The following is a 27,966-nucleotide window of genomic DNA, read 5'->3' on the forward strand; positions in this document are numbered from 1 at the left end:
AGTACTCATACATATGTTGTTGTGAAGCCATTTTTATTTTGTCAACAGAATTCACTACTCCAAATGATACGAGAACCAGAATCAATAGAAACGGTATGATGTACAATGTTCTGAAAACAATCATCAATATTTACATTTTTATCATTTCTATATCTTCATATTTCATATTTCAAACAAGAGAAAAAAAAACTGATTGACTGACATTTTTTTTGACACACTTTTTTCAAAAGTGTTATTAAAACAGTCCAAAGAGTGGCATCTGACCTTATATTGTATCTATAAACATTTAAAGACAAACACTCACGTTATATTATAGGTTTAACTAGAAACAATAACTGGAGGCCAAAAATAAAGTTATTTGTATTTTATAAAGCCCCAATATGCTTCAGGCAATCCAAAAATTCAAAACGTCATTGACTTCAAGTCATAACATAGAGCCCTGATGTGCTAAATACAGCAAAGTGAAGTGTGCATTACAGTGTCAGGCTGTTGAATGGAGATGAAGGCTTCCTGGACTGAAACGGTAATATGTCTGAACAATTCATTTAAACATAAAAAGGCACTAACATACTTGTGGATCGTGGCGAACATTAAAAGGTGACTCAACAGCTCAGACTTTCTAACACTGTCCTTGTGCGTTTGTTTTTTTTTTTTGGTACAAAAGCAATACAAGTACTTCAGTGCTGAAATCCCCAATAATGTTCAATTAGCTTTACGTCCTGGACCTTTCGACACTAAAGCGACTCTGTGCTTGCAACTTTCAACAGTACAACTTATTACAAAAAATATTTTGTTGTTTTAAACAACACAACCTGGTAAAGTCCAAGAGCTTAACTGGGACTGGTGCTGGTGGTGTCCATCGTCGCAAGCAGATGCGACAACGAGGCCCTCTGGGAGGGAGAAATGTTCTGGCTCATGTGGATGATGCAGTCCATTGCTATGTCAGGGTTGGCCTGCACCAAGCTGCACACAAACACACAATTATAGCAGTGAAAGGAAAGTCAACATAATGCAGAATTTAGTGAAGTCTAAATTAAAATCGACTGTGGTTATTTTAAAACTTCTGTTATGTGTTTTGTTTTTACATAATTAGGGAAATAACTGTATTAAAACTAAATGTGATATTAGGCAAACATTCTCATATCCAAAGTTAAAATCAAGAAACCTAACATGCTAAATATGATGTCCTCTATGATACCCTGAACGTACCCACGAATATGCTTTAAAGCATTTTCTCTTTTCAAGTACTTGATATTTTCTCGAATGACTGAGCGGGTGCCGTCCTCTGTGGACAAGTGCTTCTCAAGCCACTCCACCACTGCTTGGTTGTTATCCCAAAGGTAAGCCTGTAAAAGCAGACACACACCCCATTAGTTCAGTTCAGCTTCAATTACATTTTATTACTACATGCCTAAATGTAGTTCAACAATACAACTATTTAGAAATTTGTCAATTTAATTAAGTAGAGCAAGTAAATCATCTTAATAAAATAAATGCTGTTCAAAAAGATTCAGAAATGTGAACAATGTTTTTTTCATAGGTTGTGTTTTTTTTCTGTATGAGCTGCCGAAGTGCTGAAGCTCTGAATGCACTCACACACCTTGACTGTTCCCTCCGTTTCAACGAACCATCTCCGCAGCATCGACTGCATGTGTCCGTCACTGAGATCCTTGTTGGCCTCCATGATCTCACACTTGACCACCTGCTCCAACAGGAGCCGCCGCAGACGCCAGTAGAAGAAAGTCCTCGCCTGCTTCCAGTCTAAAATATCCTGTTAAAAGTAGAAAAGGTCAAATTAGTTTTAAGAAGCTTACTCACCTTAACATTTCCGACTTTTATACTTTTCAGTCATATCATAACTCACAGTGATCACCCCTTTCTCCTGCATTCTGCCCGGAGTGTCGTGCAGATCGACAAACTGCACTGCCACCTGGTGGTAGATGGGCAACAGGAATTCCTCCCTTGCTTTGAGCTTCTTCTCCAATTCTTTGATCTCCTTGTCAGACAGTTCTGGAGAAGCTGAAATAACAAAAGAAGGTCTTACACCTTGAATGTCTTTTTACATCTAATGTAAAATGTGAACATGAGAATGTTTTTGGAATTAGAAACAGAAAAAAGGCTTTACAGAGGTTCTCAACCAGACTGGCGTAGACTGAATCGAGTCTCCTCATTGTTTTTAGTAGGTCCTTTCTCCTGAATTTAATCTCCACTGTGCCCTCAGGCTCCAGCACACCACCTCTGAATCAAATAAAATGACCACAAATATGAAGTATAAAGAATATGTTTATAATCACAGATCTCTATCGAGAACCATTTAGAAAATATACCTGCTCTCCCTATCAGCATAGAGCTCCATACACAGCAGGTTGATGGTGGGATCTATTACCACCCAGGATCCTCCTCTCAACTCTGCATAGGGTGGGATGTACACCAACACTGGCTGGTGAAAAGAGTGCAGAGCGTCCACAATATAGGCTCCAAACTTCAGCACCTGGTCATACATATCTATAACAAAAAAATAAAAAAACAAAGTTACTCCAGATCTACAGCATAAATTTGTAGTGTTTGCAATCTTACTTTTGGTTAACTTCTCTTACAGACTGAAGAGTGCAAGTGTGTAGGATGAAAAAAGTTAACCTAAAGTGAGACGGTATAAAATATAAAAGTCATATTGATGTTTCTTGCTAACAGCAGAGGAAAGGTTTCAAAAATAAAAAGTCTTAAGCACATTTGATCCTTCCTTATTTAGAATACAGCTTTAGGTTTCTACAAATGTAACAGTCTGTGTTTCAGAAACAATCTTTCTGATAGACAACGGAGTTTTATTACAGGAGTTACTTTGTATTTGTTTCTATCAATGTACAAGGGTGTTCCCCATGGATGAGTCCTCGACCCATTTCTTCACACAAAGTACATAAATAATATCTAATATTTGTTATACAACTGTAAATTCTGTTTTTGCATTTATCTTTAGGTTGATCATCATTCCAGGAATGATTATTATTCTCTCTAAAAACTAGACTAAGATAACTATGTAGTTAAAATGTGTAGTGACAAAGAGAAAGCGACAAAGAAAATTAAATAATGCACAAGTAAAAACCCAGTTTCTCAAAGGGCATTCATGATCCACACATCAAGACTGAAACACATGCAGCTTTAGTTCAGAAAAAAATGCAGAACTGAAAGGATTTGCACCTTTCATCCCCCCAGAGAAGCCTCTCCAGTTGGCAAAGACCATGAGAGGCAGATGTTCACGGTTAAAGTCACAAATCGCCTGAGCTGTTTTGAAAGCAGAATCTGGAAACCAAACTTGGCCAGCCTGCTGCAGAACCTGATGAGATCACAAAAACAATCATAGTTTTAAGTTTTATTATTTAGAAAGGCAGCTCCTCAAAAAGAAAATTTTTAGAGGTATTGACTTACTTTAGATTCTGAATCCAGGTTTGCAGGATCTGCAGGGATGGTGAGCTCAACCGTGCGTGTTTCAACAGCAATTACACCGAGGGGGATTCCTCCCAACCTACATGAATGCAGAAAACATGTTCATATTATAGATGAATTTAACACAAAGACTATGTCAGATCAGTTTACCTTGCTCTTCCTACAACGACAGCTTGAGCCCAGGACCCCATGATCTCCATGAAAGAGCCGTGGTCAAAGAATCCACTCTGCCACACACCTCTTGACACTAAAAGTTTACACGCAAATAAAGAAATCATTGGGCTGGTTATCAGCATTAGGCATAAACACTGTTTGGAGGGCGTAACTCACTGGGGTGAGGCCTGCCAGCCAGCATCCAGCGGGGGTCGTAAGGGGCCTTAGTAGGAACAAACTCTATCTCTCTGTCCACTGGGTCTGTGGTTGCTCTAACAGGGACGGGGGAGTGGTTGTTCTGTGAGGACGTAAAGAAACGTCAGTGAATGACCTGACCGCCACAACTGTGTTCAGATCCAAATATCCAGCAGAACCTTTGGCATGTAAGAAAGCCACTTCAGGATGGTGAAGACACCCTCAAAGTCATCAGGGACAGTTGTGTGTGTGACACCGTTGTTGTGCATGATCTGAATTCCCCCCAGCTGGTTGTTGGAGGTGTAGACCTCTCTACCCAGAACCTGGATGTAAAAAAAAAAAACAGAGGCTTACTGATGGAAGAGAATAAAACTATTTATTAGAATAATGGTTAAAAGTGCTTCATACCCTGAAAAATCTGCACTAGACTCACTGGCCGATAAAAGTCAAAAAGAGATAAATTATCTGAATATTGGGTTTTTCTCTTTAATACAGCAACATCACTATGTATTTACAGTACATCACCATTGTTATTTTTATCATGCCAACTAATATTGATAATGTTAGCTTAATGATCATTTATTTAAAGTGTTCTTTTGTATTTCTGTTCAGTTTCTTACATTTAAAATTAAGATTTATTTATGAGTCTGTATTTAGAGTTTATTATTGTGCAACACAAAGAGAAAACATTTACCAATATACTTTATAGCAGAACTGAGCTCTAAATATTTCTATTTCTCATCACCAAGCACCTCACTTTGGCTCCCTTGTACAATAAAAAAACACTTCATGCTGCAAAAACAATAAAATCATGACATCTGCACAAATTAAGGTATTTCCCACAAACTCTCTAAAAACTACATTTTTCTTTTAATTTGATAAAAAAAAACAGGAGGAATCAGAAAAGCAAACCTTGTTAAGAGCACCAGCTCCGGTCAGGATGATGTGGGAGTTCTCCACCTGGATCACTCGCTGCCCCAAACGGACCAGATAGGCTCCGATTCCTATAGCTCGACACGTCACCTGTGCGCAAGTCAGGGAGAAAATCAGAAGGACTTGGCGCTTTCTGTCCTCCAAGAGGAATCAGACACACGTCCTCCTCACCATACTGATGGTGATGATTTCTTCGTAGGCCTGAGAAGATTCCCCCGCGATAGTGCCTGAACCTCGCAGGTTCTCAACACCAAGACCTTCATCTTTCCCAATGATGTCAGTGATAATGTATCTGTAATGAAAAAAGGCAAATTAACAAGGCACTGTAGTTATCTCACATTAAAAAAACAAAATAGGACAAAGTTTAAAACTTAATTCGGTTTTACAAACTTTTAAATTAATGACATGTCTGTGCATCACCCAGGCTCCACAATAAGCAGCATGATTAAACATTTTGAGTTTTAAATTTGTAGACCTTTCCAGACTACAAATTTTAATTTTCTCAATTACTAAACCTTTCTAACAACATCTGTGTAAGGGCAGTTTGTGTATTTCCTTACACTATTTGGGGTATCAGTGCTTTTAAAGCCAGTGGTTCACTCTGTTGGACTCATGACTCCCAAAGTTTGGGGTTTGAGAGTCATAAGTTTTGTTATTCAGCTCCAGATTGAGCTGAATTAACAAAAATTATCTTCAAGTAATATGATTTTAAATTGATTACTGATTAAACTGGGTGAAACACAAGAATTACTTTCCTTGTTATCAATAATAAATTAGATAATTAACTGATCAATACGACAATGAAATCATAATAATACATACTAGGAATAATAAAATATGGCATCACAATATAAATTTTTATAACAGGTACAGACACTCGTTTCTGCACATTTATTACATTTACACCAATCTGGATATTTTGCAACACTGATATACAGTTCAGACCAAAAGTTTGGACACACATTCTCATTGAATTCAATGAGAAAGTGTGTCCAAACTTTTGGTCTGTACTCTATATGTTTGTTTTTTCTTTTTTGCACCTTCCAACAATAAGAAGACAGTTTTTGGTGAGATTTTTTAAAATACTGTGTGGTGATTATACATCATAATCCAGAGATGATTAGAAGTCTCACTTTGTCCTGATTCTGCTGGAGCTTTAACATTAGAGTTCATAATACGTTTAAAATTTTCCATACTTTTCCAGAACCATGATTACTTAAGAAACCAAAAATATGTTTTGAAATACATTGCTCTCCAGCATCAGTCAGACATTCAAAAAGGTCCTTTTATTGGAAAGTAAAGCAAGTATTGCACCTGGACTCTCCTCCTTCCTCTACATGCTGACAGTGAACGGAGTTGGTGGAGCTGATCCGGGTGTAGTCCTGGGGTGACAGGTAAAGATATTTGAATCCCTGCAGAAGAAAATATAAGAAAGATATAGCAAAATGTTAACAAAACATAATATCTCATTTTATGTCACAAAATTAAAATATTTGAAAACAGAAATCTGTTTTGGCAGTGACCTTGTAGGGATCCGCAGGGTCAATCCAGGCCACCTGGAACATATGTTTGACCTCTTCTGCGAGTCCGATGCGAGCTCCGCTGTTGGCTGCGATGTAAATGCGGGGGATTCCCTCAGCCCGGGCCAGCTCTGATGCCTTGAGGAACAGCTCGTCCTCCTGAGGACCAAACGAGCCGATCATGTGAGTGATGTCATTACAGATCACAATAATGTCTCTGCCCTCTGGGTACTCTGGGGTCTTCATCTTCATCCTAAAGGCCACCATTCCCACCTGAGGGGAAACGTAAGAATGAATGCTAGCGTTTCATCACCAGGAAGAGGGCGGAAGTAGATTTGGATTGTCTTTTAAACGTCCTACGTCATTATCTGCAGGCTGCCGGTTCATCTGAACAAGTCGACCTTCCGGGTCCAGAACGAGCTCCGTGCAGATCAGCACGTCTTTAGGACATTTGTCTCCAGGAACCCAAAGCTTGAATAATGCCTGAAATAACAATTTAAGGAAAGTGAAACTATGCAGGTCATCACAACAGAAATAAGTGCAGTTCAGTGAGTAAGCAGTACCTGTCTGAACATCTCAGGGACATCGTATACATATGTGGTGCCCAGGCTTTGAGCCTGGAAGCGCTTGGCTTGCAGCAGGTCTTTGGTCACATAAGGAGTGTTGATCAGCATGCCGTGCAGCGGACCCTGCTTGTCTCCATAAGACTGAAACATGATCTGCACGAGCAAAGTTGAAGGGATGAATTTAAGCCACAAAGCACAGATAACAAGATCTCTAATAAATGCTTAGTCCTCACCTGTCGAGAGCTTGGTTCTGTGACTTCTTTATACAGGCTGATGTCCAAATAATAGCCTGATTCATTAGTGAGAAACAGGCGGATAGGAATGGCATTTCCAGTTGGTGTCAGGCGAATGTTGATCTTCAGCTCAGCCTGCAAGACCCGCAGTTTCCAAAGACGACTGCCGTAGCGCATCACCATGGAGCGAACAGACTCCTCAATCTGATGGACAAAAGATCAGAATAAAGATAAACAAAAAGTAAAAAGCAAAGAATTTGTCAAGTGAAGCAATAAAGATTACATTAAATACAATAAGAAACTGGAAAGGTTTCTTATTGATAATTAACTGATCAATACAACAATTAAATCATTGTACATCATACAAAAAGGTGTATGATGTACCAAGTCAAGCACATTGTTTGAAATTTTACAAATTTTTCAAGTCACAACCTTAAACTGTAGTGAATTTTATTGATAAACCAACAAGCGAAATAAAATGAGACACTGCTCTTTCTGAAAGCTTCAGTAATTTACAGTAAGTAGAAGAAATTACTGCAAACTGACTTTAGATGGGTCCATGATGACAGTGGGGACAAAGTTAAGGAAGATGTGATTGCAATCTGTGCGAACGCTGGTGTAATTGAAGGCAACCTCCAACTCATCCATGGCCTCTAGCAGGAGCCGCTCCCCTTCATTTTGAAGGTACTCAAATGAAGCTTCCTGATGACAAAGAAAGCTCATCAGATGCAACTATATTATCACAATTTTGATCCCCCAACCCCTTTTAACAAAAACACAAAGTCAAGTCAGCAGTTTCTTGGTTGAGTTTCTTTTTACTTTTGTAATGAGATCTGAGTGGCGCATAATTGCCCGGATGAAGAAGCGGTAGTCCGTCACTTCAGCGCCCTCTTGGACCCGAGCCGCTCCCAGGTACAGGTGCATCTTCTTGTTGGCGCAGGGAACTGCTGTCAGGTCAAAGTTCCTCATTCGGTTGAGCTCCAGCTGAAATGCCAGAGCTGGCTCCAGATTTCTGTAAATTCGGTCCTCCTGGAACTGAGAAGAAGTGACAAAATGGAGAAGGGGGAATCCACATCTGTTTAGATGGCCAATGTGCTGTTTTTTTTTTGTTTGTTTTTTATTACAGTGGTTAAGATAAAGTAAACTCACCTCATCTCGGGCTCTGAATGTGAAGAACTTTGGAAATTCTCTCTGAATCGAACAAACAATGAGATAAAAATATTCAGGAAAAGTAAAAATATGTAGAAAGATGCTCCTCGACTGCAGTTATTAAAATAAGTCCTTGTTCTTACATTATTACATTAGTATAATATTAAACCTGCTCAAATATTGCTTCAATATTCAAATATTAGTTTACAAAATTAACTACAACAAATTTTCTAACATTTTCTAAAACATGTCGAATAATCTTTACAACATGTATTCAGCAGCTTTGGCAAAACGTGGTTATAATTAAGTTGTAAGATACAGGTCATTTTTCTCTTATCTTGTTTATTTTATCTATACCCTTGTGTTTTTCTGGTTTATATATTTAGGTATTAGATGTTTGCCTTCCATCTTAACCAGGCCACCCCATTATTAAATGAAATAAAGCAGGAGAAGTAAGAAAGCTGCATTAATCTAATAATCTAACAACTAATCTAATGTTAGTTGTTTTAGTAATTCTGAGTTATATTTGGCTTTTAAAGCAAAACTAACAAAACAATATACCGTAGTTAAACAATAAAAGTGATACAACAATTGTTGGAATACACTGCATTATGATCATTTTGAAGTGATCATGGTTTAAATATTATAAAAACAAATGAATCTTTAAAATATATTAAAAAAGAGAATAGAAAATAAGTTTCAGAAATGTTTACCTTCTGAGTAATCAAAAAGGTCATTCTCCTTATCCCATACTCAAAAAGAATGGCTTTCTGTAAATATATGTGAATACAAATTTGGCTTATTAAAAGTTGAAATAAAAATGATAGTCTTATTTCAGACATGACCTCTGACCTTTGACTGAGCGAAGGCAGTGAAGGCTTTCACCAAGGCGTCGTCGTCCTCGGTGTCTGCTGTTCTTATCGACACGTTAATGATGTGGATGGGGTTCTCCCTGTTGTTCTGTAGAGAACAGAGGAGAAACTCCTGGCTGCAGAAGCAGGTTACATTTTTGCTTCATGGCAAACACTTACAGAACGACAAACCCACCTTCATGTTCTCCTCCTCGTAGAAACTAGAGCAGGACTCTAAGAACGAAGCGCCCTCCACGAGCTGTTCAGCAAAACTCGACAGTACTTCATCAAAATTCCTGAAAGGATCAACAAACGTAACATCCCTGTTATTTATATATATGTTCACTGTAAGTGCTGAACAGGATGAATCATTTAAGAGAGCAGTGACCTTTTGAAGTCGTCAAAGCACTGGAAAGCCACCATAGCTCCCATTCTTTGGCAAGGTGGAGAAAAGGCTCCATCCATTAGCAGCTCACTGCTCTGCCGTTGAACCTTAAACTGGCCCAATCCGCCTGCTGCCACAGGAAGCCTAAACAAGAAACAGAGATACTAAATGATCTCAGGGAGAGAAAGTGCTACGAGGAAATGTGCAGAAATTTATACAGAGAGCAATAAAGCAGGTAGAGATGTTGTCTTTTGTTTAACAAAGTACAACAAACTTTACACAAATGAAACCCGCAGAGTCAAGGTTGTACAAGTCTGAAGTCTTAGCTACAAAGTCCTTATACAAGTCCAGCGTGAGTCTAAAATCCCATTTACAGCTTTTGCTGCGGCTAGCAACATTATTCACAATTAAATTTTTCAAAATTTCATGTGACAAACATCTGTATTCAACCCAGAGTAAGTAATTGGCAAAATCACATTTTACTGAATTTTTAATAAAATATTATTTTCACTTTCTTGACTGGTAAATCAAGGCTATTTTACAATGTGTTTGGCAGAATTCCTTTTAGTCTTTAGCCTGGAACTGGCTTCCAGTGATTTGGATCTCATGAGTCATGAAAGTGATCGGAAATGAGCTGGTCTGCTGCTTGCCTGCATCAGTGACAAAGTAAAATCTGTAGCTTTGAAAAGATATGACATATGCAATTATTAACATATGAAAAGAACAACGAGAAGATATTTGATGTGATACGAAATTAAAAAAAATACATATATGTATAAAATTTAAAATAAAAAAGAAATCACTATTTTTTTTAAAATCCCCCTTAAGTCACAAACACTTCACGTCCTGATTTAAATGTTTGACCAATTAAAATTAAAATCTCCAAATTATGAGTCATAAGTCCGTGATACCTGTTCAAGTCCAAAATTCAAAAGCCATCAATTCACGTGCTGAATTAAAGGAAATTAAGAATTCCTACCCAGAGCAGATTGCCATGAAATCTTGAGACCTGATCAAGATTTTATGATTATAATCCAATTCTGGAGATTGTAAGCTCAACATTTAGCAGCAATCACTGAAATCTCAGGCTTGAAGGTTTCGTTTGCTTTGTTTTGTTTTCTTTACAAGAAACATAACACAAATAAAAGTTGGACTTTTGCTTTACACAAAAAAAAAGAGAGAAGCAACGACAGGACAACTAGAGAAGCTTGGCTTGTAATGTGAATAAGAAAGAGCTTGTTAGAAGAACCTTATGTCGACGGCAGGGAAAAAGCGACACGGTGCATCCAACATGCATTGCTGTGAAACATTTATAGAGACCATGGAGTGCTCTGGTTGGTGGGGAGGAGCTTTACTCTACCTGTTCAGAGTAGGGCTGCTCCCTCTGAAATAAGATGATTGAGATGTGAATATTAGCAGAGAGTGATCAAGGGGAACCTGAAGGTACCTTTGTGCAGAAGGATTAGATTTAAGCATTCTCTACAAAACTGTGCACATTCATATTATTATTGAGTGGGAAGAAAACTGTCTGCATTCCAAGTTAGCCATAAGCAGCTGTGGCATCAGCATACAGACTGCTCTCCGCCTTCACTACTGAGTACAAAACAACAATTCAGCACTTTAGTCTACACCTAATTTACATCAGGAAAAGGTCCCAACAGAGAAACAGCTTCACATCCTCTAATGCTGTGCTAACGTGCTATCTCGATTCACATGTGGAAGAAAGAGGGTGAAGAGGTTGCGTCATCAAAGGGAACCCCATCACCTGTTTGGATGTGATGATGGCAACATGAACTGGAAGTCCACGGCACACGTTCCGTCCAGCAGCTGGTGATGCTGGATGCTATTCAGCTCATAGGCGATGTATGCTCTGCGAACATACACCTGGAAGCGTAGAAAACAGTTAAAAATTCAGAACTAAAAAGAAATCAAAAAGAAGAAAAATCACTTAGTTTGACTTTGATTCAACTTGCCTCCAAAGCAGCCATGCACACAACTTGGTTTGTGTGATAGAAGAAGTTGGGCAAGACGTCAAAAATTGAGGTTTCGGAGAGAATAAGTTTCTGCGCCAAATAGAAAACGTACTCTTTAGTTGATGTTTACGTTGCAGCAGAGACTGTCACGAGGCTAAAGCTGATGTCGCACTGATTATCTTGGCAGGTTTGGAGGGTGTCAATGTGAATAAAATAAACCACAGTTTATGAAACATCCAGTCTTGTCACCAAGACTGGATGCGCCAGAGTCAAAGAAATTAATCTTTCTGACCATTTTGGGCTGAAGGTTTAATGTCTTACACAGACTCTATGAGTGCCCTAACTGATCAGAAAATAAGTGAGGCTGTCCTGCAGTTGGAGCCACGTTATAAATTCAGCAAGTCAAGGGGAGTTAATACTCAACACTGCATAAAAACAAATGTCTGCATAGTGTAACTTGCAGGTATGACCAATAATACCGGTCACTGCTGCTACCTTTGAGTAATATCAAATTTTGATAAGTGAGAACAGGAGCTGGTGATGCTGTAGTGCACAGTTAATCTCATAACTCTGGCAGATTAAGATTTAAAGTGATATTTAAATTTGACTAGGATGTTTTTTTCTATGACAAATAACTGGGCTTAGCCATATTTCCATAAGTTGTGAATTTCATATCACAATCTTTTCTGATATGTACAGAATTCTATGAAAGCTGGAGATCACATCAGCTACAGTCTCAAATATATTATTTGCACGAAGCAGCATGTCTTCACACATCATTGCAAAGCAAACAAAATACACAATGAAGAGATGGAGGTCGATGGAGGTCGGTGTCACCTTCAAGTTTTCTGGGCAAAACTGGTGGCCATACATATCAATAGCTGACAGGAAGATGGACTCCACCTGGTTGTGTCTCAATTCATAGGATGGCATATGGGAGGCAATCAACACCTAAGAGTTGATATGTTACTTCAGCTGTCTTGTTATGGTGCTACAAAATAAAAAGTATATTTCTTTTAGTAGGGGACTAACCTGTCTGGCTCTCAGTGCGACCTTTGAATTTTCCATCTTGCTCAGCTGCGTGAATTCATTTAGAATAGCCATGAGCTCATCTGCAAGGGTGGCATCACGTCCACACAGCTGGTCCTACACAAAGTCACAAACGCACATTACATCGGTACTTCTAATCACACCTCTTGATGTACAAAGAATAACAACTTAAGACCATCTGTGTTGGAGGAGAGCCTTACAATGAGCATCGTCACCAGGATGTTTTTCTTGAACACCTGAGCGTGAGAAAAGATGTAGTCAAGCACAGGACTCATGTCGGGTTTGTGCTTCTCTCTCAAGTTGATCACACACTTATCATAGTGAGCTGCAAGAGAGAAACTTGGTGTGAGTATTTCAGCTAAACCTCATCTTCAGCTAAAACATGTGGTTATTAAAGCAAGTCCTGTTACCTTGCTGGAACTGCATCTCGACCTGCAGGTACCGCTTCAGCAGATCAAGAACCACAGATTTCATGTAACCACGGGTTCCACTGCGATATCTGAACAAATATAACATTTCTGTCATGCTGTATGTCTGTACCATTTCAAACACGCAAAGCAGAAGGGGACAGTGGCTGATTATAAGACCTTTGCATATACAGATAAGATCAGTGAATAATATCAGATTCACATTTAAGTATTGGCCAGTCACAGATCAACCAAACTTAAGACAATTGGGGTAGCTTTATCTGTGCATCCCTAAAAACATAATCAAATAAAAATGGTTAAATCCCCTGGAGTCATCACACAACCGACTATAAACTTATGCAGAAAGGATCTAAACTGGTAAATAGTAATGAGATATCTGCAGACAGGCCCAGGCTAGAAATTAAATAACATGTCTTTAAATTAATAGTACTTTTAATATTTTGCAAAACCTAGTCAACTCACCTCTGCACCAGCTGAACAATACTTTGAGTGTTCATGAAGAAAACCTCCCGGTCAGCCTTCCTCTGCAACGTGGCTGCATGGCTGTCTAAAATGTTAGCAATCTGAAATCAAACAGTTAATAATTATCAATAAAAAACAGTTTAAAGTCAGCATGTGGTCACTGAATGACTTTACCCTTTGACTGGGGAACTGGCAGAGGACAGAGGTGATGTTGCTCGCATACTGAGCCATGACCTTCCGGATGTCCTTCTCCACAGTAGGGGGAATACGGCTGGCCACGCTGGTCATGATCTCCTGAAGTTCCAGCAGTGGAAGAGACGGATCCCTTAGGGTCTTCATCAGGGTCGCGACCCATTCTTTCAGCTGCACAAAGGGACATGAAAATGCCCAACAGAAGTTCATGTGTTTGTATTTTTCAGGTATATTTGACAGCAGAGTGGTAAATACACACTTTTGTGCTGAAGTAAGGCTCTTCGAGGCAATACCCGTCCATCACTCTGACCAGATTTTCGAGCACATTGTGGAACACCTGATGAAGCTTTTCCCCAACCATAGGCAGCGGCTGCTGGGGTGGCAGAGTGGCTGTGTTGAGCTCCACCTGTATCAGGGACCAAAATAAATTAAAAAAACACTGCCTTAAATATCAGCGTGAAAATCACAAAATAGGAGAAAAAAAAAAAAAACAATCTTTGTTTCATAAAGTGACAGTTAAAGTACCTTGTGTATACTGCTGGGGTCGTCCAGCTCCATACGCGCCGTGACACAACCGGGCTCCAGAACCGCCCCTGGCCTCTTGACAAAGTGTATACAACCAGACTGCGGCACGGTCAGAGTCATCACCATCTTCATCACCTGAGAACAAAGCATATTCAAAACTGGAGTAAAATGTAAATGGACAGTAAACACAAACGCAACCAGGACATCCTTCTTTTCCCCCCAGAATCAGTCAAACCTCAATCTCTGCGTAAGGTTCTCCTGCAAAAATATGATCTCCATCCTCCACTGTGAACTGCAGCAGTTTACCAGCAGAGGGAGACCTCAGCACTGTGGGATCCCTCTCCTTCTCAAACACACAAGTCTTGTTGCCGACAGTGACACGGTAGCTACAGCGATGAAACAATATGGGAAATGAGCAAACATGAAGTCAGATAGATAGACAAGTATTGTGGGTCTCACAGTGAAAGTCTTGCCTGTCTACTTCCTCCTTCATGTATGTGGTGTGGCTGTTGCCATCGTAACACAGCAGAAGACCCCCGTCATTCAACCTGTGAACGTCTATTTCAATGTCCGAGCCGTTCATGATGATGACGTAAGTTGTCTGGGATTGGCGAGCCACCTGAAGCCAGCATAGAGGACAGTTTATAACATAAAATTTTTTCATAGGCCTTTAATTTTTTCCTTCAATAAACCACAAGCAATGTTTTTGTTAATGGGATGTTGTGTAATAGACTGACATCCACACAAAGCAGTGCAAAAGGACCAAGTGGGGGAAAAAAACAAACACATCCTTCTTTACTCTAATACTTTAAATAAAATCATGTGCCATCAAATACCTTCACTAGTTACTTATTTAGTAAATAGAGTCCACCTGTGAGTAATTTAATCTCAGAATAAAACCATCTGTTCTGTGAACCTTTCAAAAGGTTTGTTAAACATTAGTGAAACATCATGAACACCAAAAAACACAGTATGCAGGCCTGGGAAAAGGTTGTCGTAATGTTGGAAGTAAGGTTACATTATAAAACAATATTATAAACAATATTAAAAAAAACAGTCCAGCACCCTTTAAATCATCCTCCAAAAATAAGAACAAGAGGAGTATGGCACAACTACAAACTGAGCAAGACCTGGGCACAATTGTGTGCATAAACTAAAAGGCCAGGCAAGAAGAGCACAATTTTGAAACACCATGGCAACTTTGCTGCAGAGATGAGTTTACAGGGCAACCATCAGTTGAGGGCTTCATAAATATGACCAATATGGAAAACTGTCAAAAAGAAAGTTACAAGCAGCCCCTTTTGCAGTTTGCAAAAAGCCATGTAGGAAAAAGAGAGAACTAGAGCGAGCTGATGTGTTCAGATAAGACTTAACCTGAACCTTTAGGCCTACGAACAAAATGCTATGTGCAGCAGAGAAGAAAAATGGTCGATGTTGGTGGCAGCATCATGATGTGGGGATGCTTTTCTTTGACTGGTCAGAGTTGATGGGAAGATAGATAAAGCTAAGCGCAAGGCAATCTTGGAAGAAAACTTGCTAGTCTGAAAAAAACTTTGCAAAGTGCAAAGGTTCACATTGTAGAAAAAAACCCTTCACACACCCTCAAAGATACAATTAAGTCATATTCATATATTTGTCCAGCCAAAGTTCATTCAATGTGACAGAAGTTATTATAAAAGTTATAATATAAAGAATGTTCTCTGTAGCAGCTGCATTGGTCTATCACATAAAATCTCAACAAAATACATGGAAGTTTGTGGCTGCAACAAGACAAAATGTGCCAAAAAAAACTGCTAATGTACACCATCAGGAGGTATTAATGCAAAAGTAGAGGAGCTACCTTCAAACAGTACTTGACTCCTTCATATATCAGGTCGATGTTGACAGAGTTGAGCAGGCTGTCTGCTGCCAGCACCTGGCCTCTGCAGATTAAGAATATAAAAGCCCATTATTTAAACCCACAGTAAGTGTAACAGTGAGACTTCAGTGAGGCAGGAGAATATCTACTGACCTTTCTAGGGAATGCAGGAAGTCTGACATGCTCTTTCTGAAGCTGAAATCAGCAACATGCAGAGCTCCACAAACGATGCCCAGCATGGTGTCTGGTCTCTCTGCCTGCAGAAGGAGGACCGTTCTTAAACACAAGGCAACCATAAAACACACGGCTCTAGATGAAGACTCTGACCTGCACTTTCTCTGCAATGAGGTGATCCAACCAGCCAGTGTCGATGTCATTGTTTCTGAAGCTTTCAGTCTCCAGAAGCTTGATGAGGTATTCCACTGTAGTCCTAAAGTCTCCTCTGATGGACAGCTCCTTCATCGCTACCACCATGTTTCTGCAGAATATCAGAAATGCTTTTCAAATATTGGTTAATCTACAAGAAGATATTTTTAGAAATTTCACCTTATATATTTATTGCACATGTTTTATTATTGCATTAATAAGAACAAACGTGTAAAGGTTCAACAAAGTTGGCAGGACTCTTCAATTTCCACTTAGTTTTATTACATTAGGGGTTGTTACAACAGCAGTATAGATATGACATTATTTACTCAAAACTCACATTCAATAAAGCACCCAAAGGCTTTATTACATGAAGATCAGTCATCATTAAAAGAGGCTTACGAGATGGCTTCTTCTCGGTTCTCTCCCCACGAAAAACAGTGTCCAAACTGGGAATCTGCAAATTCGTGGAGGCCACCAGCGGCTCCCACACTGAAATAACCCCAGACGTTTTTACTGCTGCGGAAGTTCAGCTCCTGCACAGTCCCAGAGCTGGGCTTGAACCCCTGAGGATGAGCCAGTGATCACAATCAATAGGTAAAACAGAAGTGCAAAACAGACAGCTGTGGGCTGAAATGAAATTTTACCTCGTCTGGATTCTCGCTGGTGATGCGGGCTGCAATAACGTGCCCTCTTGGAATAGGAATGCAGTCTGGAGTTTCAAAGTTGATGATGGAGTCACCCCACGGACTTTCCCCATAAAGCACTCGGATATCCTTAATTCTGTGCAGAGGGATGCCCATCGCAATCTACCAGATAAAACACTGACTGTTAAAGACCTAACTGTCTTGATGCAAGGAGGGCCTACAGTTTACATTTGCAACCTTTTTTTGTTGACTTCTTTTAAATCACAGTTGGAGCCTACCTGAAGTTGGGCAGCTGGCAAGTTTACATCTCCGATCATCTCCGTGCACGGATGTTCCACCTGCAAGCGAGGATTCAGCTCCAAAAAGTGGAAGCTGCCATCTTCTGAGTAGAGATACTCCACAGTTCCGGCACTGACGTAGCCCACCATCTTGGCCATCCGCACTGCATGCTGGGTTGGAGAGAGAGAGAAGAAACAAAACTGTTCTCAAACACAGCAAAACTTTAATCGGCCATATAAAAAGTAAGCACAGAGACAAGCTGACCCGCTCCATTTGCTCTAAGGTTGAAGCGGGAGCAATGGTGGCGGGAGCCTCCTCTATGATCTTCTGGTGCCTCCTCTGGATGGAGCAATCCCGTCCAAACAGGGAGATTGCATTTCCGTACTCATCTGCCAGTATCTGCACCTCCAGGTGCCTTGCATGCTGAGCCAGTTGCATGATAAAAATGGGTGATCCTGGAACCTCTGTCTGCACCTGCAGTCAGAGAGAACAAAAGAAGAGTTGAATGCAGGAAGCAAATTGTACAAAGATAAAATGTTTTGGCTCATGAACCATAAGAACACAAACCTGTCTGAAGAAACTTGAAAATTCATCTGAATTTTCAACTTTTCGGATGCCTTTTCCACCTCCACCCTCAGAGGCCTTGATAACGACTGGATAACCTATTTTTTCAGCTTCCTGAACAGAGAAAATATATTATAGCATTTAGCAAAAAAAGCAGTGACCTCATCACTTACTGGCAGTCCTGAAAAAGATGCATAAAAAGCCTTAAAATAATCTTTTATTAGAGCACCATAATCACAGACTGATTATCACTGGTTATTATAGAAATTGTCCAATCTTAATCTGAAGACAGTTATTCAATTTCAATGCGTAACTGATGTAACTATGATGAGAAAAAAAAGCCTATTTCTTTTAGCCATTCTTCAAAATGGAAAAGAATATATCATTCAAGTTAGAAAGAAAACAGCTACTTGTCCAAACTTGGTCATACAGTCAGAGGAATAAGTTTATCTGCACACCAGATAGTGAGGAGGATGATCCGAGTTACAAAAGAAGTTGGCAAAGTCTCCATAAAAACCCTTAAATACCCTACAGCTAGATTTTTAAGAAAAAGCGTTTTCTGTCCTACAATCACAACTGTAAATGGGTGGAGTTTCCTGAGGTCCACTTGGACTTTAATTGTAATGGTCCATTCTCCTTGGTTCTTGGAAGTTGGATTTTGAAGTCAGACAAGCAAGAACACCCTCTGAGTGACTCATAATAGTGGGGAAGTCTAATTCAGTAACCAATATGGCTTTATGTTTTAAGAATATAATGAAAGTTGTCTGGATGAACTACAGGCTAAGCAGTTCTGAAGGTTAAACCAGTGTCACATGCAATGCTTTAAAATATCAAATTCCAAAAATGTTTTATTTATGTGTGTTTTAATCTGTAAAATAGTGAAAAATATGTTACCAACTTGTGCTGCTAATAGTAGTTGGAACCCCCCAAAAAGGCAAACTTGCAACCAGAATGCTTCCAACTCTACAACAACATTGAGCTTCCAAAATATCATCAGAAATGATGTTTTCCAGACACCAAATCAACCTCAGGCCCCAAACCTAAATCCAAATAAAAAAACCTGTGGTGTGAGCTGAAGAGAAGCTGAGGAGGATGCAGGACTATAGATGATATAGAGAGGTAATACAACTAGAGATAGTCAAAGATCTCTCTCTATGTATGCATGTTGTAGAAAGAACTAGCAGGGTGATCATTTTTAAATAATTACTTAGTTTTTTTAACATAGAAGTGCAACAAAAGATGGATTTCTTTTCATGTCTATCAATGTGGAGGGCAGTGTATACACATTTCATTAGAGACATTTGTAAAATAAGACAAAATAGATTTTTTTAAATTAATACACTTACTGCCAGACCATCATCTACATCATGAACACAGCCCTCTTTATAGACCTCTGGAGGAACACTGATTACATATCCCCGTCTTTGGTACTCTTCTGTCCACTCCACTCTCAGACCTGGACACATTAAACATAAACAAGTGTCCAGCAAGTTCCAGTCTACAAATGTTCGACTTTGTAAAAATAGGGTTGTGTGAACTTTGCCTGTCAGGCCAAGTAATGAATCACCTGATCCGCTCCATGGAAGTGTGGGAATGTCAGCGCTCTGGGCAACAATGGATGAAGCCACCTTATCCCCAAGAGCCCACATGGCTTTACTGGATGGACCTGAGAAACATGGCAACCTCAGACTGATGAAGAGAAGGGACTAAATCCAATGAAGGCTGTGAAGCTTTAAAGGAAGTTTTACCCAAGAATGTTATCCCTGATTTGTTCAGGAGTTCAGGTAGCTTTGGGTTTTCAGATGCATGACCCCAGCCGGCCCACACAGCCTACATAAAACAACAAAAGTATAAAACAATATGTGATAATTTGGGACTTCTGTCTGTTATCGTGGAGATAATGAAGAATTAAATAAGTTAGACTCTTAGGCCTTGAGGCAGACAGAATTGCACCTGCACTGGGATTCTTTTTGCAACGTCGACAATCAGCTCTACGTTGGCGTAGTTGTTATTGTTGGTACCACCGGGCACAGGCACATAATGGTCAGCCATTTTTATGTATTCTGCACAGGGAAAAAAAAGAAAATGTCAAACTCACTGTGTTCATTAGTTTTTCACTGTAACTTGGATAAGATTGTGGTAATAACAGCTGAGTAACAGAGCACAATGACCTGCGTTAGCCTTCAAGTCTTCAGGAGTGACCATGACCACGAAACGGATGATCCTCTCATTACGAAACATCTCATAGGACCAGCGACGGATAGAACGCATGCATTTGACTGCTGCAATGCCATTGTTGGCGATCAACACCTGTGTCGTAGAAATAGAAGCTATACTGATTAGCCTTCGAAAGCTGCCTCTGGATCATAAAAACAAACCAAATAAGCGCTTTTACTCTTACCTTCTCTATGACCCTGTTGCCACCGAAACGAGTGACAAACTCAGCAGGAGAGGCCACCGTAAAATCCCTCTGGAGATCCATCTTTCTGTGTTCACGTCCTTTTTTCACCAAGTGAGGACCAGACATGCTAGGCCTACACAGGAAAAGTTAAAGGTCTGTATTTTGGCCATCGACATAGTGAAACTGAGTTTGCTCAGATCTATTAACTACCTGTCTTTTCTATGTCAAAGGAGCACAAAGAGTTGAAGTGAATTACAGCGCTGAAAATCAAAAACCTGAGGGAAAGATCAACGACAGAGATGGACTGTGCAACTCTTTTAGTTCTGATCTTATCTCTAAAATGACACCATTATGTAACTCTCTATTAGCAACACAAACTTAGACAATTATTTACTCAGGATTTCACTTTTCATCAAGTTTTACCAGTTTTAAAAGTAACAAAAATGAAAATATATTGAACAAATGACACACTGATGAAGACTTTTACCTTTATTCCACTTTCTAGTCACTGGGTCAGACTGCACATGTTTTGCAACTGGACTAAATAAAACTTTGATATTGAGTAATTGGGAAATTTCCCCTTTATCATTAATTCTGGGACAGATCTTTAAACCTAAAGTGCAGAAAGCAAATGAAAGACAATTATTCTCAAAAAGCATTCTTATCGCCCACATACAGATCACTAAGAAAATCCGAAAAAATAAATACTTAACTTTAATATTTATGTTATTAACTTGAATGTTGAAGCCAAAGTAATAAATATATCAAATGCAAATGAATGTTGCAGAGTCAATAAGTTTTGGCTCATTTAACTAATTTCACAGTTGATTATAAGAAACTTATAAAAGGGAAATTCTACAGAAATAGAAATTATACTGAATATAGGTAAACTAATTTAGAAAAGGATTTAAAATTCTAGTTTCAAAACTACTAATGTTTTTTAATCATACTGTTTAACAAACCTTTGAATGAGATACCAGAGAAAAGTGCACCTTAACAAAATCCTCAACTATAAATGACACAACTCCGTCTCCTGCCTGTTTCTACAGTTTGTGTTAAAATAAAAATAATAAAAAATAATCCACGTTTAGGATTATTAGACTGGAAATAATTTATTATCTTAATGTGGTCTCTACGGAAGAGGATTAGGGCCACCGAAAAAAAAAAAAAAAGAATTCTGAGATTAAAGTCAGAATTCTGACTTTAATCTCAGAATTCTTTTTTTTTTTTTTGGTGGCCCTAATCCTCTTCCGTAGATCTCGGTTCAAACACTTGTTCCTTCTGCTACAAATAGCCGACTAGGTAATATACTAAATTTTTTGTTTTTAATTAACGAGTAAATACCATGAATTGTGGTATTATTACTTAATGGTTATAATACCACGAGGATCTCTCCATGTCTTACCATCCACACCTGACTGACAAAGAGATTTAATCCTAAAATCAGTTCTATAAAAAATCAGAATAAGAGAAATCTGACCCTGACTGATTTGAAGTCCATTTAATAGCATTAAATTATGACTCAACAAACAAAACAATCAGTGAAAGTTAGTACACTTGTTCACTATTTCAAAGTGTAAATAAATGTCACAACATTTAAATTAAGAGAAAATATATATATACATTTTTTTCTTCAAATCTGCAACTTTAATGGAGTGACTTTAGAAGTGTAATTTTAATGACGGCTGATTACCAGGCTTTTGCTGAACTGCAATCATCTGAATCGGGTGTGTTAAAAAAGGAAAACATCTAAAACATGCAGAGCAGTGCACCTTTAGGACCAGGGTTGGGAAACACTGAACTAGACGACTGGATGCAACAAAACAATTTCAGAAATATATGTATGAGAATTCAGGAGCCTTTTGGGGACTGGCTGAATGGTGAGGGTCCTAAGCAGCAGTTTAGTTTCCTTATTCTTTGGGCTCCGCTCTTCAATCAGTTAAACAAAGATATAATGACAACACCAGCCGCACCAACTGCAAGGCTATAATGTAGATTGATTTGTAGAAACAGATTTTAATCGTACTGTGCAGATGGATAATCTGTTACCATTTTATATATTTTTTTGTTAATATCTCGACAGAGAACCATGGATTTACCCCAGCTTTGACAGCTACTGCTTTTAACATACTTCACACTCATCACCGCCAAAACTAATAAACCATTTTCTACTTGTTTGGCAAAACAACAAAAATCGGATTCAAAAATGTTTCATGTACATACCATTAGTATCTGAGGCTTCTCTCTACTGTCGTCAATGCATTAGAACCTATTTACCCTATAAATGTTCGGACCCGCGTCGAATCTGAAAAACACCTGCAAGTGTGAGCATTACTGCATGGCTGAGCTCTTGTGAACTTTAGCTCTTGTACTGTACCTTTCGCTGACGAAATACTGCCCACTATTAAAATACAGCCTGATAACGTTTTTTTTTTACAGCTTTGAGTTATTTACAGTGGCATGCATGCAGCATGGAGCAGGTGAGGGTCACTTTAAACGGGCTTGTGCCGTATTGAACGATTAGACTGTAATCATAATCATGAGGAGGGTATTTTAAGAAAAACCGCTTGTGCAAAAACAATGCCAGCTTTTCACGGCACCGTTTCATGACAAGGTCACACCCAGCAAGTTATTGGTTGTGCACATCCTTCCTCTAAAACTTACCAACGGTGATGTTTTTATCATTTCCTTAAAACTGAGCGATGAAGTGAAACGAACTCTGTGAACACCAGCAAACAATCTATTTCCTGTTTTAACATGTCTGCGGAAGTTGCCATAGATGTTGTTTTAAACTCTCCCATCATGCAGCTATCAGTTATTTTTTGCCGTATTTTTGTTGAAACTAGAAGCTAACTGTTTGCATACCAAACAAGCAGCAGCAGCTATCAAAGCACTGGGTTAATCAGAGAGCAGGGAGTAAAGCCTCTTTCTAAAAACACTCACCTCTGGAGGTAAGGAAACAAGTTATTTCGCTCCATTATTTGCACCGTTTTACAAAGCTGAGGCTCTTTAGCGGATCTTTAGAGCCATTTCTGCAGAGACCAAAACAAAGAGGTCTCCACACACAGTCCTTCCTCCTGGGTGCCAGCCAGCCTCCTCCCTTCCCCCTCCCACATGAACAGCAGCACAATATCTGCAGATCCTCTGAGGCACATTGTTGGCTGCTCAGTCCAAATATGCAACAATGCAGAGACCAACCTCACTCATCTGTTTTAACTTGAATTTATCTGTTGCTTCTAGACTTAAATGTTGTCTTTTATTATCATTAATATGTTCTCCAAACTAAAAGAAAAAAAATCCTTTAGTTGACATAAAAGCTGCAGGACTTCAACATAGGTACAGCAACAGAAATAATTCAAGAAATGCTTTGTCTTGTTTTGACATCTAGATAAGTTGGTGGTTAACAACGGTCCATCAGCTCCAGCTTCTTTTTATTTATACAATAAATAAACCTAAATATACAAAAGAGCAGCGGTTCTCAATGAGCAGATAACAGAACTACAAACAGTTCTGACTTAATTTCATCATTAGCTGTAAACATTGCAGACTGGAGGTTGAGGAGATCAATTAATTTTGTTGATTTGGGAGTTTGAGTCTGAACTGTTATGGATTCTGTCTTTTCCTCTACCTCTTTTATCCTCTTTTATCTGCTTACACGCACAGGCTGCAGCTTACATAACCATGTTTGTGTGTGACACAAAGGGGTTCTGGTCGGGTCCTGAAACTGGTTAAAAAACCTTGGGGGGGTGCACAGAGACAAAATGAATGAGCTCCAACAGAACCCACCCAGAACCTGCAGGGCAATGACTCTAAAAAGCAAAAAGTTGCTCTACTCATACATGGAAAACTGCAATAGCAACAACTTATAAGGCTTTCTAATTGGGCTTCTTTTCTGCTTCTATGATTAAGGTTTTCCTTGCTTAGTCTGCCAGTTAAGCTACATAGTCATGTCTTGATAAATTTGCACTCGTACCATAATGTTCCAGACGATATACTGAACAAAATAAAAAGCTTGGGATGCTGTTTTATGACTTAACCAAAGCTTTCTCCCCTGACTCGTTCCCTGTGCAAAATTAAACATTTTCTGCAGTTTTTGAAACATTATGGAAATATAACTTAACATTAAACTCAATAAATAGTTGTCAGGTTTTAACAATAGGTTCCCCACATTGTTTAAATTGACTTCCAGTTGTCAGCATAGTCTAGGGCTATTTCACACATTTTTAGCATCTAGACTTATTTGGATCAGCAATATATATATATTTTTTCAGCTACATCAGATCATTTATTTTTCTACATGTATAACTTGTAAATTTGTCAAACACAGAACAGAGTGCAGTGGATTAAATGCAGACCTTCAATAAGCACAGTTTGCTGTTTTAATTTTGTTTGTAGAAAGATCCCAAACAGAGGATTTAGTAACTTTGTGCCACATCTAATCTAAAAAAATATACAAGCAAATTTTACATTTTTAGACTTTTAAGGTTGCAGTGAAACCCTGCATGATCTATTCAATATTTCTGAAAAGTAAAAATATGATCTAAGCCATTAAAAAGCAATAATATTTCACAGTGTGCATCCTACCTTCCTCACTTTCATGATGGTGGTTACCGGAATGAGCACGCCAAGCAGAGCACATAGCAATAAGCACTGAACTACTCCCCTGGTCCGCCATCAAACAAAATCCTTTCCAGCCTAAGACAAAATATCTGCTAACTTCAAAAGGTTTTAGAAAGGGGTGAAATCTAAAACTCAGCTAAAGCCCGATTACTGTGTTGTCACCCAGGTCGAACAAACTTCAGTTCTGAAAGTCACAGGCTAGCGCTCTGGTTCCAATAATAGAGCCGAGATGTTTGGCAGCAATAACACGACTCTGTGCAGTCAGGTGATAACAAGGGGAACAACGTTTTGCCAGACACTATATATGTGCTCCACTAATATTAGACCACTCAGTTTTAGATCAAAGATCAGACCTGGAAGACTATTATGTTACTAGAGGTTAGTCAGAAACTTTAGAAAGTCACATAGCTGAGCCCTGATAGTGGGAACTGGATCGACTTTAACAAACTCTTACTTCAGCACTGAAGAGCTGGGCGGTAACACATCAGCAGGCGCCAACTCAGCGGCGGATTTTGGAGCAGAAGCCGCAGGTTGATATGCACCACTTGGAGGTTTTGTCACCAGAACTTCGTCATCTGAGGAATTATCCTCGGATGCTCCGAGGAAGAACTTCAGACGCTCCCTAGCCCTTGGGCTCAGCATCGGTCTGACGGTTCTTGCGGGTTCCTGGGTGGTCTGCAGCGGCAGCGGCTGCCCTGAATTTACCTTATGGGAGGCCTGCAGAGGATCACGTACTGCTCTTTTGGCTGAAACATCTGCAGACTCACTGCTGGATTTGGATTTGGGAGCAGATATCGAACGTTGGCCTGAACAGGAGCTCCTCAATGCAGTGAAGACGTCCTCCTCATCTGATTTCTTATTTGTCCCAGGCATCATTGCTGTTGTGGTTTTATTTATCCATAGTAATATTAATATCCAGATGACTGCCAAAGCTGGAAGCAGGAACATTTAAAGACATCCTCCTGAGGCTGTAAGGAGAACAAGATGGAGATAATCAAATGAGAGGAAAGGTTTAGTCTGATTTGATCTGTGAAAAATGAAAGGAAAAGATTTTATGGTCAATTTTAACAATTAATCAATTTTTTTCTCTTTTAAGACTTTTTTTATCTGGATTTTTATTTTCACCAATGCAGTCCTTAGGTTTACACATTCAGAGTGTCAGAATGACCATCTTGTTGAGAAGCTCATTTCACAGTTTCTATTTATGTGGTTATTTGAAGGTGAACTCTACTTCAAAATATTAGGCCAGCCCAACATGTTTTCATTGTTATGTTTTTAAACTAAGAGAATAAAGTCATAATTTCATGAGAACTCCAACACTAAAATAACAAGACATGACTTTGACAAAAGTTTTATAGATAATAGTTTATAAAAATACTTCATTTTTTATAAAAAATGATTGTCAGTCTGAAGAAAGAACCACACACACAGTGAATTGATCATTCAATGATTTTTTCTCATTTAAGTAACTGTTTACTTATAATTTTAAGATGCTTTTTCTGGTAAAACTGCATCTCTATTCTGATAATATTTTGACTGTATTTCCGTAATTAAACAGGAATCGTCAGAGTCTATCCCTAAGACTCCATCCCTAATTCACAGGAGCCACCTTTTGAAGATATTTTCTGTCATTTGTAATTAATTTTCCTGAAAAGTAAGTGAGGAAAAAATCGATTAAAACTGGAAATTGAAACAAGTATGACAAAAATCTGAGATTTTATTTTTAAGCCAGACCTATATATGAGTCCCTAAACAGTGTATGTGCAGCTCAGGTTTCAGCTGTGTGTCTACATTCACTCCCAATAAAATGAATTATGGTTATGAAAATTGTCACAGACATGCAGAATCAGTCGTGCTTTATGTCCTTGTCTTAGACTTCAGTGAACTGAGAAAACTTGTTTTTTTCTAGCCGTATTGGCTTCTGTTTAGGACCCTAATCAGAAGCGATAAGGAGTCAGAAACTCAGAGGTTTCTGGCTCATATTAATCCAAATCATGTGAGCATGAGTGTTAATAAAAAGCTGTAGCCTCTTCCCTGTTTATCAGTGAGGGGTATGTGTCCCTGAATGGCAGCAGGATCTGAAAGGAGACATTTCCCAACCATGCAGGTCCAGTAAACATGCTGCTCTAAACAGCTGACATGAGAGCTAAGTGTGGCTGCTCAAAGTGGGCCAAAGGTCAACTCTGAGAGGAGAATGGAGATCACACAAACTGTGGTTATTATGACTTGGATGGTCTAAGTTAAAACATAAATAAATATATTTTAAATGAATTACAGCAATTAAAAAAAATAATTGCAACGAGTGTTGCGATCCTTATATAATACAAGAAGGTGTTTATACCCTCTCTGTTAGTATCGGCATCACATGAGGATGTTTTCTATAAACACGTGTAATTTCTAAGTGACAATAAAGGTCTTAACGAAGCAAAACAGCGACTAGTTCCTGTACATTTTGTTAGTTAACATTTAAATTCAGTAATGTTACCCTTCAATTAAACAGAATAAATTATGAGTTTAGCTAAACGCCGACCTCAACAGACAGAAATACACAACATGTCAGACTCCTGTGTCTTGTCATCTGCGGGCTGATTTATGATTATATCCGCAATCTGAGTCTTTCTTTGTCGAATTATGAGCTTAAAATCAGCACCACAAATGTCTATTATTCAACATGATAACAGTGCTAATATTAAAGGTGAAATTATATGGTTACAAAGTGATCAGTCATATATAGCTGCACATTTTGATAATTTTCTTTCACTGCAACAAAAAAGTAAGCAATTGTGCTAGCTGCTAGTTTCGCGAAATATTACGGTAAGTAACTGATATGAAAATCATAGTTTATTAGCATACATTTATCAAACTTTGACACGTTTTTATTGTTTTTTTTTTTTTTTTACCGAAAATAAATCATTTTTGTTTAAATGGGTGGGGAGAAATAAGGGGCCTCTCAGCGAAACCCGCTAGCCACAGGTTTATCATTTCCCAAGCCAGATGCCGACGTGAATGTCACCTACCAGCAGTCACTGGCGTGTCCTCCTCTGTCCGCCCCGGCCAGCTCCTCCTTCCCCCGACAGGGATAGTAAAGCAATCCGGTGGAGAGAAGCCTTAAGCTCCTCCCAATCCTACAAAGATCGTTTATATATACAACACGTCTCACTGTTGAAGTGTTCAA

General features: G+C 38.9%; 1 protein-coding gene across 7 annotated transcripts; it reads right to left on the reverse strand.

Moving 5' to 3' along the window:
* Positions 1–12: 12 nt before the first annotated feature.
* On the reverse strand, positions 13–27,923 carry acacb (acetyl-CoA carboxylase beta). 7 transcript variants are annotated; one of them, XM_028033184.1, is made up of 54 exons: positions 27,809–27,923; positions 25,246–25,759; positions 20,172–20,304; positions 19,942–20,080; positions 19,724–19,833; positions 19,519–19,600; positions 19,338–19,436; positions 19,117–19,226; positions 17,774–17,884; positions 17,471–17,680; positions 17,206–17,376; positions 16,928–17,089; positions 16,683–16,846; positions 16,242–16,392; positions 16,068–16,171; positions 15,897–15,978; positions 14,530–14,675; positions 14,292–14,442; positions 14,057–14,191; positions 13,791–13,937; positions 13,514–13,702; positions 13,340–13,440; positions 12,860–12,948; positions 12,650–12,774; positions 12,432–12,545; positions 12,237–12,350; positions 11,400–11,489; positions 11,192–11,310; positions 10,787–10,810; positions 9,430–9,570; positions 9,238–9,337; positions 9,043–9,150; positions 8,904–8,960; positions 8,191–8,232; positions 7,861–8,076; positions 7,588–7,743; positions 7,042–7,245; positions 6,806–6,961; positions 6,603–6,725; positions 6,246–6,515; positions 6,037–6,134; positions 4,894–5,014; positions 4,702–4,812; positions 3,969–4,112; positions 3,772–3,892; positions 3,592–3,688; positions 3,424–3,520; positions 3,196–3,331; positions 2,328–2,505; positions 2,126–2,238; positions 1,865–2,019; positions 1,601–1,771; positions 1,210–1,346; positions 13–963 (listed from the first exon to the last, which is right to left on the reverse strand). In XM_028033184.1, exons 2-54 carry the CDS (start codon positions 25,737–25,739, stop codon positions 831–833), a joined length of 7,251 nt encoding a protein of 2,416 aa, XP_027888985.1. In that variant the 5' UTR covers positions 25,740–25,759; positions 27,809–27,923; the 3' UTR covers positions 13–830. The 7 variants fall into 7 exon arrangements, with proteins under 7 accessions (XP_027888985.1, XP_027888991.1, XP_027888987.1 ...); XM_028033190.1 differs by lacking the exons at positions 25,246–25,759; positions 27,809–27,923 and adding exons at positions 22,449–22,476; positions 22,549–23,060; XM_028033186.1 differs by lacking the exon at positions 10,787–10,810.
* Positions 27,924–27,966: the final 43 nt, after the last annotated feature.

This window comes from Xiphophorus couchianus, chromosome 12 (genome assembly GCF_001444195.1).
Source record: "Xiphophorus couchianus chromosome 12, X_couchianus-1.0, whole genome shotgun sequence".
Taxonomy (NCBI): domain Eukaryota; kingdom Metazoa; phylum Chordata; class Actinopteri; order Cyprinodontiformes; family Poeciliidae; genus Xiphophorus; species Xiphophorus couchianus.

Coding starts and splice junctions, on each gene's coding strand:
- acacb (XM_028033184.1), bottom strand. CDS start 25,739: ATGTTCCTGCTTCCAGCTTTGGCAGTCATCTGGATATTAATATTACTA. Junction 19,437..19,518: donor ATCAGGGATAACATTCTTGG/GTAAAACTTCCT, acceptor CATGTTTCTCAG/GTCCATCCAGTAAAGCCATG. Junction 16,847..16,927: donor CCAGCGAGAATCCAGACGAG/GTAAAATTTCAT, acceptor GCTCATCCTCAG/GGGTTCAAGCCCAGCTCTGG.